This window comes from Channa argus, chromosome 8 (genome assembly GCF_033026475.1).
Source record: "Channa argus isolate prfri chromosome 8, Channa argus male v1.0, whole genome shotgun sequence".
Lineage (NCBI taxonomy): Eukaryota > Metazoa > Chordata > Actinopteri > Anabantiformes > Channidae > Channa > Channa argus.
This window is the reverse complement of record NC_090204.1, coordinates 15,938,287-15,951,687: the sequence shown is the minus strand read 5'-3', so window position 1 is coordinate 15,951,687 and position 13,401 is coordinate 15,938,287. Positions and strand designations below refer to the sequence as shown.

The 13,401-nt window shown below is 37.9% G+C and overlaps 1 protein-coding gene across 2 annotated transcripts; it reads right to left on the bottom strand.

The window, feature by feature from the left end:
* Nucleotides 1-1,072: 1,072 nt before the first annotated feature.
* jak3 (Janus kinase 3 (a protein tyrosine kinase, leukocyte)) lies at nt 1,073-12,543 on the bottom strand. 2 transcript variants are annotated; one of them, XM_067513312.1, is made up of 24 exons: nt 12,396-12,543; nt 11,136-11,336; nt 10,864-10,981; nt 10,647-10,764; nt 9,755-9,900; nt 9,318-9,621; nt 8,554-8,676; nt 8,253-8,410; nt 8,052-8,163; nt 7,615-7,795; nt 7,158-7,282; nt 6,739-6,870; nt 6,548-6,635; nt 6,066-6,190; nt 5,688-5,826; nt 5,380-5,531; nt 4,574-4,724; nt 4,167-4,294; nt 3,715-3,904; nt 2,974-3,098; nt 2,415-2,587; nt 2,158-2,275; nt 1,925-2,038; nt 1,073-1,527 (listed from the first exon to the last, which is right to left on the bottom strand). In XM_067513312.1, the coding sequence occupies exons 2-24, from the start codon at nt 11,332-11,334 to the stop codon at nt 1,396-1,398; spliced, it is 3,351 nt and encodes a 1,116-aa protein (XP_067369413.1). In that variant the 5' UTR covers nt 11,335-11,336; nt 12,396-12,543; the 3' UTR covers nt 1,073-1,395. The 2 variants fall into 2 exon arrangements, with proteins under 2 accessions (XP_067369413.1, XP_067369414.1); XM_067513313.1 differs by having other exon boundaries at nt 11,136-11,340; nt 12,396-12,520.
* Between the last annotated feature and the right edge of the window lie 858 nt (nt 12,544-13,401).

Below are 13,401 nucleotides of genomic sequence, written 5' to 3'. Positions count from 1 at the left end.
CAGGTGTATGCACAGGAAGGTGTCCACTCACTAAAGGTCTATTATAGCCCACATTTTAACTACAAATGTCTCCAATCAGCAAGTGTCAGTGTCAAAGGCTTCACCTTAAACACATGATAACAATTCATTATTAGTGACATCAGTAATCAGTGTACACTGGATGAAAAATGAGAAATCACTTCGTATGCAAAACATCAATAGTTGTGAATCAACTTTAATTTGAGACGCTTTTTGAAAGACGTTGTCAAATTCAGACATCAGGATGTGTCACCATGAAAATGTAATAGTTCACCTGCATTGGGTCGTGTCAGTCCTGTCTTTTTAGCTAGTGTGAGGAGAGCATTGTTTAATGTCAAGTATTGTTTTCCACCCTCTGAAAGTAAATACAGTAGAAGGCTGAAAATTTAAACCATGGGGAAAAGAATTTGTTTAGCTTAGTAATGTGTCTGATACACAGAATGTTCTTCTCTTTAAAACTGACCTATTTCTTGTTTTCTAAATCCTTGTTTGGTGAAAGTAAAAAATATAAAAAGAATAAAAAATAAATGTAGAGCTCATATTAAATCTATGTCATTTATGTTTCTACACAAGATGGGCATTGGTTAGACTGAACAGGAAGTGAAATATCATTTGTGAATTGTGGCTCCCTCTGGTGTTCAAATTATGTTGATACAAGTTTGAAATCAGTAGTGACCTTTAATTGATCTACTACAAAGGCGTAAACTTTGCCAACTGTCACTCACCTTCAGCCACTCCTTAGGAAATAGCATAGTCTGACTTGACAATCATCGAAAACACAGGTGCTTTATAAAAATGCAAACTGAGTCATGGCAGTACAACAACTGAAACCCATTGGCACCTGTTTTGCCTGTAAAGGTCAGAAGTGTCACATTCCGCAACTTCTGCTTGATTATCAAAAAATGTTTGTTTGTGTGGTGCTGAAGGTTATATTTACATTCCCAATGGCGTACTGTAATATAACAAAGATAAAATATACTATTGACCTGGTGATGGTGCTAGTGGGTCACCAAAGTTCAACCTAATGGGTGCATGAACGACCAGCATGAATTCATTATTTTTTTTTTTTGAGTCATGTATTTTAGATAAATTTATTTCAGATCAGTAATTCAACTTATATAAAATTAAAATTACCACATACAAGGCAAGGTGGCAGTTTTTGTCAAGCTTTCTCTTATACTACAAGCAGAGGTGACAAAACAAGAGTTTATACAAATACAGTGTACCATCCATTTTGGCTTCTTCCTGATACATCAAAAAGGCTAGTGATACTGCATAGCTGGCACAAATATCACAAATTCACAAGAAAAACGGGATCATAAGCATCTCAGTTCTTTGGAGGGTTTATATCTACTGACATAGCAAAGGCTTCTTGTATTAGTTGCGTTTCCCTGTTTTAGGGTTCTCTCTCTCCTCCTGCATGATCGTTTCAATTTGGTTTCCCAGGCTGGGAAAACAGGGCCGCTCATCAAAGTCGTACGCCCAGCACTGTTTCATCAAGTTGTACACCTGGTGTTAACAATGGGAAAAATACAAAAGGTGTATAACTGTTAAAATTTCCACGGTATAGTATAATGATTGTGTTTCTTGTGTCCATATCAGAGATAAATATCCAATAAAAGCATTATGTTTTCGAGGGGAATTGTTATGTGTGGTACTACTTTTCTTTTTAGAACTCTATTGGTCTACAACTTGTTTTGGACACTTTGAACTACTGCTGACTTCTGGACGTCCGCACTTTGTGAGAAAAAAAATTCTAATTATATTGTCTCCCCAGTGGTCTGCTTGATTTGAAGTTATATTATAACATCACAGCCTATTGTCAGGGATGTGTTAGACAATGAAATTATAACGAAAATGACAGTCCTCCTATTTTCAATTATTGAACCTCAGGTTATGAACATACCTTGGGTGGGCAGAGTGGAGGAGACGGCAATCTCCAGTTATTCTTAAGAATATTAGTCAGGTGTACTGATATGGATGCACTCTGCACGTTGTGCCCAATCTCTTGCATGCATAGCTAAAACAGTGAAATGAAACATAAAGAGGAAAAACATAAACACAATGGTGATGCAGTTTGATCAAACAATTCTTGATGATAAAACAATTGAGACACAAATACAGTAGTAACCCTCTTACTCTTTTTGGGTTGCAGCTCGTGTCACAGTAGGAAAAGAGCTCATGAAGTACAATTCCAAAACTCCAGACATCTGACTTGTGTGAGAATCTGGAATCGCTGATGGACTCTGGAGCATACCTGCATCAAATGAACAGTTCCATTAGACCTGCAGGATCCTTGCTTATAAAGAACAGATATTCAATGTAATTTGATCATGTGAAATAGCAAACAAACGGCACGAAGATAGATTTATTTGAGTAAACAGGGAGGGATATACCAGAAGATGGGGCTCTCTCCAGGCTGTGTGACTCTGTAGTACTCCTTGTCAAAAGGAATAATCTTGGTCAGCCCAAAATCTGCAATTTTCACCAAGGACTCGCTGGCCACAAGGATATTTCTGGCTGCAAGATCTCTGTGCACATAGCGTAGGCTCTGCAGGTACTCCATTCCCTGGGAAGATTAGTATTAACAGCAAGAAGAAGTCAGTAAAATCAATTTCTCTCTTTTTGGTTTGTTCTTTTGTGAGCCTACACACTAAGACACAGGTTCCACCTGAAGAAAATGTGATGCATTATGCAGAGATTATGACATTCTTTTCAGTTTCTACAAAGTTCAGTCATCTTTTTTGCTGCGTCCCAAAAATGCAATTATCAAAACTATAGGTTTACATGTCTGCAGACAGTTGTGTCACAATGCGTCTGGCTTTTAATAGTGTACACATGTTTTGGAAGAGAACTTAGAAAATGTGTTCATTGATAAATTACAGTCTATTTAAACCAGGCCTCATTTGTGTGTTGCCAGCCATTGTGGAGTTGTGCTTTGTTTGTGGCTCTCACCTTACAGATCTGAGAAGCAAAGAGCAGCATCCTTCTGGTGTTGACATTATCTCGGTTATTTTCCAGGTAGCCAATAAGGCTGCCGTAGGGCAGGTACTCCATCACCAAGCTCATACTGAGGCGACCTGTAAACAGGTAAACAATAAAAGCACTCAGCAGAGAAAACACTTTCCAGACCCAACAATCACCTAATATACATTTTTAAATGAGTTGCTCTAAACAACAGTTTCCACTAAAGACTTGGTATTCAGCATTCTATACTGGATGATGTAAAAGTCTGACATCATAGGTTCACAATACAACACAAGACATCTTGTGAGTCTTAAGAAGCTTCGACCGGGATTTTTCAAAAGACAAAGAAGACAGAGCACGTTGAAAGTTTATCCCACATACAATCAAACCTATGCCAATAAACTAGGAAAGACGTAAATCCACAATGGCAAAATGAAGAATGATTCATTTTACAATATAATCTTTAAAGATACAAGCCTGAACTGTTCTGAAACGGTTGTGATTGTAGGCTAACTATAATTTAGACCAGACCTATGGATGCAATGATTTTTTTTTTAATGGATTAAAATCACTCAACCACATTACAAATTAGAGTCCAAACCAATTGCAAATTATACTAATCAACAGCTGATCCATGCCAGACATTAAGAACTAAAAATATATATTTGCAGCATAAATAGAATATGTGGGGCCATGATGTGCTGTATTTACAGCGAGCATTTCCATTACCCATGCTGTAACAGACTCCTCTGTACTTGACGATGTAGTCGCAGTGTAAAACGCTGAGGGTGTTGACCTCCTTCTGGAAGTCCTCCAGTGTCGACTGCTTGTTGGGCTGCAGCTTCTTCACAGCCACCAACTCGCCAGTGTTATCACCCAGTGGGTCGTAACGACAGAGCTCAACACTGCCGAAGTTTCCCTGCAAAAGTTTTGAAGCAGTGATAACATCGTGTCCTGTTTGTTCAAAGTATCTTGGAAACAGATAATGAACTAGTAAAAGTGCAGGAATATTTTTTTTTAAGTAGCATAATTTAGTTGCCTATAATGACTTAAGTCAGTAGATTTTCTCAAAAACATAAGGCCATAATTATCAAAATGCAGACGGACCCAGAAGCTTCCTCATGATGTGCATGTATTATGAACACTATGGTCCTCTGGTTGTTCTGGTGCTTCACACTTACTTTTCCTATAGGAGAGATGTAACGTAGATGTCTCTCCTCAAACAACGTCTGGTCGTGCTGGGCAGGGCTGAGGGCTCTCCACACAGGGCTCTGAGTGACGGGTTCAGTGGCATGCAGTATCACGTAGTCTGCATCGAATATAGAAAAACCACTCAGTGAGAACTGCTATTTTCCATTCACTCTGGAACTGGTTCCAGATTCAATGTAATGAGGTGGATTTTAATTTTTAAAACAATCCTGCTTGTAAAATGCAGGTCTACAACTTTTAGCATTTTTTTTACTCTATAGATTTAAGTGCCAGAGCCTTATTTTTTTCATATTTTTAATTTTCCTTCCTTTGGTTTTCAATGAACTGAAATGAAGAAAATGTAAATCGACATTTTTAATGCAGCGATGCGGCGCATCACCTGAAGTGATCAGACTGTTGAGTTGACGGATAATACTGCGACAAGAAGGTCTGAAGGCCGCCTGATACTCCATACACTGACTGATCAGCTCAGCAAGCTCAGTCCACTGGGAGGGAGGCAGCTGCTGGAAGCTCTCATAAAACTGTCGCTTCTACAGATAGAAAAAAAATTGTAGCACACATTACATTTATCCACCTTCTATACTACATTCACATTTAGTCATTTGGCAGATGCTTTTTCAATTGAGGGACAAACACAATAAGTGGTTGTTTCAGCGATCAGAGGAATTGCAGATTACAATTTGTGGACACGGTTCCTCCACAGAGCTTTAAAAAGTGTCATTTGTAAATAATTGCACTAATGGTTTTCTTTTTTTTTCTTTCTTCAATCTTTTGATCCTGTGATGAGTACACAATCACCTGCAGGACTCTAAACCAGTCATGGGACTCAACCCCTCTGTAGAACAATGAGATGCATCATTAGAGGATTATTACACTGTTGATGTAATGTTGTGAATAACACACCATCACTTTAGGACACTGACTGATCAGGACCAGTTTATCACCTTGTCAGTAGGGTTATAAGATGATCATTAATGATCTTGCTACTGTTGGCTCAATTATTCAGCTGTTTCTTCCATGCACTGGCAAATATCTCTTTGCACAAAAGCAATGCAATTAGGATTAAATCATTTGGACTCATAGTTTGCTTTTTACTGAACAATACTGAAACAATGTGATGCTGCCCTGTAAGTTCAGCATCAGTTCATTAGTTTGTTTGATTTATCAAAAGAAAAGTGGGTGTACCCGCTCCAGGTCCCAGCCCCGCAGTGGAGCATGGCCATTGTTAAAGATTTCCCACACAGTGGCACCAAAGCTCCACTTATCACACTCCAGGGTCAAGTGATCTGGGGCCTCTAGTACCTCAGGAGCCACCCAGGGGATTCTGTCCAGGATCACTGTAGAAACACACGGAGATGCACATCAGATACAAATCATCAGATATGTCTCCCGTTCCTGCCCAACTGGTCTAAAGAGTAAATATACAGTAAATGGACCTGTGATGTGATGTGTCATACGTGATTACAGGAAATTAGAAACAATGTTTGCTTTACCATCCTTGCCCAGCATGACCACATTGACACCCGGGTCACTCAGCTTGATGAAAGGAGATCTGCCCTGTGAAGTGTCACCTTCCCTGGCCAACAGGAGGTTTTTTGCACAGATATTTCCGTGAACAATGTTCTTCTCTTCCTGCAAGTCAGTTACACATTATTGTTGATTCAGTATAGTGTGCAGCATTGGGCAATCCAAAGTTAGCATACAAAATTTGATCCAGCTGTTAGGGTAGCAGCATCAGCCACTCCACCGTTGTGCTGACCAACATGATCTACATTTTATATTTAAAGGCAATAAAGATTAACCAGATTAATTCAGTCCTCCTCTAGATTGTGTTTTCTTGTTGTGATCGTACATCCTAAAATCTGTCTCACCAGAAAGTTGAGTGCAGATGCGAGTTGTTTGGCAACGTCAAGTTTCCAGCTCACTGACACAGATTTCCCTCTCTTCAAGTAAAGGTCAAGGGCCCCATGCTTGACAAACTCCTGCACCATGATGTCTGAAAAGCACAGCAAGATTTGTTTCAACAGCTGTACTTCAAACCAAACACAAAGTCACAAATACTTACCCAAAGAACAAGGGCCGACATGGGGTCACATGAGGACTTCATGCAAATGTTTATTTTGGAGAATTGATGAATGTAGTAACTTATTCATTCATTCATTAATGATTCTACCGGGACTTAAATCAATTGTTTCTCTGCAAAGTTAATCAAATAAATCTTATTTTCAAATGTATAAGTACCTAAACAGTAGAAGAGCTGCTTATATCAAAACACATTAACTTCATCAAGATTATGAACTTATAGCAAGTACAATGACAGTAGAGAAGAATCTGATCTTTAGATATTACTTACTTTTTACTCCATGAACACTAACACCATATACAAGAAGGAGATGTTTATGTGAAATCTGACTCATCAAGCTGGCAGCTTCAAACAGTGACTACAGAAAGAAAACACAAGACACGACATGTGTTTAATGTGTGAGGTCTATGAATAACCAGCACACTTAGTAACATTTTTAGTATTGTCTGAACTAAACTAACCTCCCAGCAGTTCTTATGAGCAACATCAAGCTCTTTTAGTAGAACTTCTGTCTCATGTTTTTCCCCGTCACGAACATCTGTTTTGTAGCCTTTAAAAATTCGAGTGAAGGATCCCTGTCCGAGGCTTTCCTCCTGAGAGCAAAGTTATATACAGAAACTATATTCAAGTTTCATCCATCACAAAAAAAAAACACTCTCTCACTGTTATGGTAGTAGCAACATGTGGTATAATGAGAGTACTAGTAACAAAACTACTACAGAAATAGCTGCAATAGTGACAGGGAAAGGAGCATTGTTGATGAGTTGAAGAAGAACTGAGGAGGGAAGACCTGTACTAATATTTACAATAGTATTAGCCATATATTTTTAGCAGCCCCAGTGCAGTAAGTACATTTGGAGTCACACATATAGACACAAACCCATTTCAGGTCTTCATATTTGATCATGTGAAACTGGACATGACTGAATTTGTTCCTTTCTGGGGTTGGGGACCCTTGAGCTTCCACAGAGCTGATGTTGCGTACGATGATAAGATTTGTGAGCTCTGAGAACAACAGAAAACATGTTCATTTTGATATAATCTATGCAGGGTGCAGAGATAAAGATACATATTCATCTTTAGTTAGTCAGCTAGTACATACTGTCCTTGGCCTTCTCATTGCATCTATATTATATGTATACAATATCACCATAATATTGATGTCTACATCTGCAGAAAACATACGCTGATTGAACGTATGAATGTATAAAACGATCAACAATATAAACACAGTATTGAATGTCATCAGTGACTAAAACCTGTGTCAACAGGCACAAGTGACCTTACTATTTTGTTTCGTACACACTGGAGAAGGCAGAAAATGTTTGAAATCATACCCTTTGGTCGGGGTGGACAGCAGTGGCCCAACTTTACAGGTACATCTGCCAGCAGCAGCTTGGTGTGTTGGTAATAACTAGTGAGTTCTCTCAAGCTGGAAAACGTTTTTTGGACACCAGGAAGACTGTACTGCTCATTCTTAATGATCAGACAGTCTTTATAATCAAGTCCAAGTGGGGTCTATAGAAATATAAATCAAACAAATCAATATTGTGACATAATATGACACAGTAAAGACTTTTGCAAGTGTGCAAATAAGCCTGCACAAATTAGAAGGTTGCATCTGATATGTATCATCTGCAGAGAGACAAACTCACATGCTCTCTTGATTATATTTTAGTTTTCATTGTAAACAAGTGAAAACACACTGATTCCAAGTTCCATTAAATACAAATGTTTGGTCAGTCCATTGTATGACCTTAACATAATGTTTTACCTGAACACAAACAGTGAGGAAGAAGTTGTCATAATTCTTTGGACTCTGCCGGAGGAGGAATGTACCACCTTTATATCCTGACTTTTTCAATTTGTTGACAGCAAAATCTGATCTGATTAAACAAAACATGAAATATACATTTAAAAACAGATGCGTCTAAAAGTTTTATTTAGTTTTTTTTTTTAATAAAAAAAAACTCACGTGATTGGGCCATGACAATGGTTTTTTAAACCTTCCAGAATACTTGGAGGAGCAATGTCTTGGCAGAAGTAGTGGGTAGAGTCTGTGGTCAGTCTGAAGTAGCCATCAACGAGCGATACAAAAGACAGGGCTTCTTTTAGATTCTGGAACTTGGCTTCCTGTGGATTGAAGAATTTAAGAAATTAAATTAAACTAAAGAAACATAGTGATGGATCTTTTGCATCAACTCAAAATAGTAACATCTAAATACTCAAAAGGAAGTCGTTTGACATAAAATAATAAACTAAAATTTGTCCTTTACCAAGCATCTTTCATCTTTACGGGTAATTGTCACCATCCTGCTGTCTTTGGGAACCTGCTCATGACAAACCCTCTTTATACTGATGTCAATGATTTCGTGGAAATCACAGAATGTCTGCCACTCCTGAAACAAAGAAGAGAATTCAATTATTCAGCAGCTATGCCATGGGCTGGCTGGAATTACGACCACTCACAGTCTAAGGTTGAACATCCCAAGGTAGGTGGCACACTATACTCAATGCAATGCTTATCAGAATACTGCCCCACTGGGGCTGAACTTCAGCATCTGACATTGTGCCATAGCACTGTGGGCTTCAGCATCACAGTGTTGGGAACTCAGACACTTTTGTCTTGAACATTATGGCTGTCAGTAGAGTATAGCTCTTTATTATATTACTTCTGTGTCATCACTTGTAGACCACCACATCAAGTAATAAAAAAAACAAGGGGACCTGATTCTGACAAATTGAGGCTTAACCATAAAACCCTGTCTGGCAATGCAGTTTTTCGTAAAGCTGCATCTGCTATTGGCCAAGCTGAAGATATCAGGCTCTAACAAAACCTCATTTTGAAACACTGGTCACTAATAATAATTGTCCCTTGGCTGAGGCGGTAATGTCAATATCATGACACAGTATACACACAGGATAGACAAAAGTATGGCCGTGCAGTTTTATGTTTAGAAGGAACATACCTTTTTGATGGAAGGACAAAAAGGCCTATAATTTAATCACAACTACTGAGTTAACTTGATCGAATGCGTACCAGGGCACCATCACTATGACAACTTCCATTGGTTTGGATTCCAGTTTCTCCAGTGACTCGGATGTGAGTAAATGTTGACTTTGACGGGGAGGCAGAAGTATCTACTTGGAACGTTTCACTTCCCAGAAAAGGCACAATGCCAGTAAGTTCAATCAGATACTTGAGTTTCAAGATGCACTCATCCACAGAGCAGTTTCCAATCTTCTTCAAGAAACACTTGAGGGTGTTTCGGATTCGATAACGATCCAGGCGATTTCGTTTCTGGATGTCATGACGATGTGATTTAGGAAGACATGACTTGTAGCTGAATAGAAAAGGATATATCATTTTGTGTAAAGGCCAAAAGTGACACATAGGCAGACCATTTAAAGACTATAAAACAATAAAACAATAAAACAACACTGAAAACAATGAGAAGAAATAGAGATTATAGATACCTGACAGTTTTGCAGAGCTCTCTTACACTCTGACGGCGCTCTTTAGCCATTCTCCACAGATCCAGTACTGCAAGGCCAAGACATTCCTCTTGAGCGCTCAGAGGTGGAGAAACTCCTGACTCGCTAGCAATAAAATCACTTCGCAACTGTATGCAAAAACAAAATCAAACAGTTACATTGTCAACAATCTTTTTTGTCTACTGAGAAATTTACCATTGGAAATAAGAGTTCTTACCTATTCCATATATTAGCTAATGACCTATTAGAATGTTTGTTCGGAATGTTATGAGTAAGAACGTCACCCATCTGTTATTCAATTAAAATATTATATGACTTATGAAATAATAAAGGTTCTAGTTTGAGCAGTACATGTCAATAGAGGCTATTAAACTTCCCTCTGCCTTCCCTACATTAAAATATCTCTCTGCTTCTAGTTGAAAAATGCCTCCAGATGACATCAGTTGGAGGAAGCCTCAGTTAAAATTGAATCGTCTTGCTCATACTATTGAGGTTGTAATCATGGTCAACCTGCTTGTCCAGAGCTCCACCAGATGACATCATCTTAATTCCTAATAATGAAAAACTTCTTCGAATGATGTCATCCCCAGGAGTTTTTCAACTGGAAGTAGAGAGATATTTTAGGGAAGTAAGAAAAAAGAGAAATATTTTAATACTATAGTGAAAGCAGAGGGAAGTTTTAAAGCAATAATGTACACTCTAAACTAAAGCCACAGAAAGCAAGTTGAAACTGGGGTTGCGCTTTAAATCAACAGTCTATTATCTGCCTAAAGTTTAGTCTTCTATATGTACTGTATTTCACAGTGAGAGTGTCACATAAGTATATTACAAGCAGTCAATAGATGTCATAATTAAAGAAGCAGATATTTTTTACTTGAGCAAAGAGATAATCAATAACACTGCAGTCAAGCACAGGGCTGATTCTAGCTCTGGTCGCACTGTAGCGCGATGATGTTCTTGGTCCTTGTCCGAACCAGTTTGCAAAGAAAAACCTGCATGCCAAAAATAAATGATTTATAATTATTAACAAACATTTATATATACTTTCTTAAGGAAACTAGCTAATGAATATTCAGTGGATTTTCACCTACCTGACTCTAAAGTGGACCTGAAGGTTTTCATCAGTGTTGAACACATGAGATGGAGGATACCAGAAGGAGAGATCAGTGGATGCCAAACCAAACAGACTTTGGTACACTGGTAAGATACCTGGAGAAAATAAAATGGCATCGTCAAAGCATCCCTGATCACGTGCAGGTGTTTAGCTTCTAATCAAAGAGGAACAGAAGAACTTTTCACAATAAATTCACAAAAGAAGCAGAGAATATTTTAGAATAACGTCCAGAGTCATGGACTGGCTCACCGCTTTTTTTTCCTGCTTGGATGCAGACATTTTCAGCAGAGATTTGACCACATGAAATGTGTATTGTTGTTGAGTCTTTGGTGGTAGGGAAGAAGTAGAGGTGTACTTGTAAACCAGGACCAGTGCTTGAACTGGACCTCTGACTGCCCCCCCTGTCTCTGATCATCAGAGGGGCCAACTCCTCCTCACTGACATCCATGGCTACCTCAGAGGATAAAACCAACACAATATGCTCCACAATATAAATAACATATTTACAGTAACGTAATGACATTAATAGAAATATTTTAAAGGAATATTTAATGGAAATAAACATATATTTAGAATAAAGCAGTTTGTGCAGTATATGGGAAATCATCTCTGCCCACTGTCACTGTTACTTACAATGGCAATAACACTATAAAACGTGAGTCTGATGTGTGTCTCTTGTGATTATTACTATTTTTACACCACTGCCGCTGGTTTGAAATGTAGTAAGGTAGAAGTACAAAGTCTAAACGTACTTTATTGTGACCTTGTTTACATCCCACCACTCACTGCCAGAATGCACACATTAATTTGATATTATTAACAATGTAAATGTTGAATGTATTACTAGCATTCTGTGCTTAGTTAAGCCAAGCTGAGGGCTCCTCTTTGACTCATTATTTTTATTATTGTTTAGATGTTGGTGAGTTTACTGAGCTTATAAAATTCACATGGTTTTCTAATTTTCATACATGGATGTGGGCTGTACTTTACTAGAGCAAGGAAGAAGAGTCAGAGTCAAGACTCAGACTACTGTTATGGGAAATATGGTGTATTAATAATAGTGTTAAAATGTCATAGATGCATTTGTGGGGAATTCCCATAATATTACACGAAAACTGCATGACACATTCTGCTATAGTCAAATTAGGACCACAGTATATAACATTTCAATAATTGGTTTTGAAATACGATGATGACAAAAGGAATTTGGTTACTTTCATTTGGAAAATTATCAACGTAAAAAATAATAACAATATTCAGCTAAAGTTGATAAACATAGTTTGAAATACCCCCAGGTTTGTCACAGAAAGTAGAACCTGGACAAGTAGGCAACTAGAGATGAACTAAAACATAGATCAAGCACATTCTCCACATTGTAAAGTGGGTCATGTTGACCTAAAGTGAAACTAATTTCTTAACCTAAAAAAATGTTTAAAAATAGCTTTAAATTAGATTTCAGAACTGACGATCAATAAAATGTATTAGCAGAGGCACTGGATTGCCTGTTACCTTCACATTTGTATGGTGGAAGTCCTCATTGCAACCATTTGTTCCTGTAAACCACGACTGTCTTCTCTGACTACTGCGTTTAAGCTCTGCGTGTGTGACAGGAAGTTTAATAGGATTTCCTGATTTAGACAAGCAGATGCGACAAAATCGACAGTTTACTATCTGTATCAAACTGTTTTCGTCCCACTAACTGAACTGTCACACACAAAACACAAAAACTGAAGTGTTGAACAAAATATGCAATTTTTTGGAATGATGTATTTGTACCTCTTGTGTTGAAATTTCTTCTTAAAATCCTGAATCACCAGGTTATTGCCTCACTACTACTTGTGGCAGTGGTTTAAATTCTTTAAAAGGTTCACGTCCAAATTTATTGCTAAAGTCTAAAGATACAAAATAGTACATTTGTTTTAATTTAGGTTCTGATGCTCCCCAGCCTTTATTGTTGCACCATCATTTTATCAGACTACACTTTAATCCATGACAATGTACAAGAAGCCAAATTTACATCACATTTTCAGTGGATATCATATAATAGTGTTTAGAGAGTGATTGACACAAGTTGACCTAGATCTGATGCAACAAAGCATGTCCACGTCATCACACCACCACCACTGTTCTTTTGTGATAGAAAATTATTAGTATTATTAAATGATGATTAAATTTTACCCTTAGCATTTCACCTAGTTGCAATAGCAACTTGTACACAGTGTACATTTGAAGGATATTTAAAAGATTGTATGTTGTTCAGACTTTGTTTTGTCTTGAAGTGTTTGCAGAACTGCTCCAAGGTCAGTTATTGTCTAACAGCAGATCGTGCAAAATTGCTCTGACCCAGAGTCACTCCATGCTCACAGTTGCTTATCAAAGTGCTGAAAAGAGAAAAGGTTTCAATAAAAGGATAAAAGGGCCAGGAGCAGTGGCCTGAGGGTGGAGGATGTTCTGCCTGGTAATAGAAGGTTATAAAACTAATGTGTGATGTATGAAGTTTAGAACTGCATAGGAT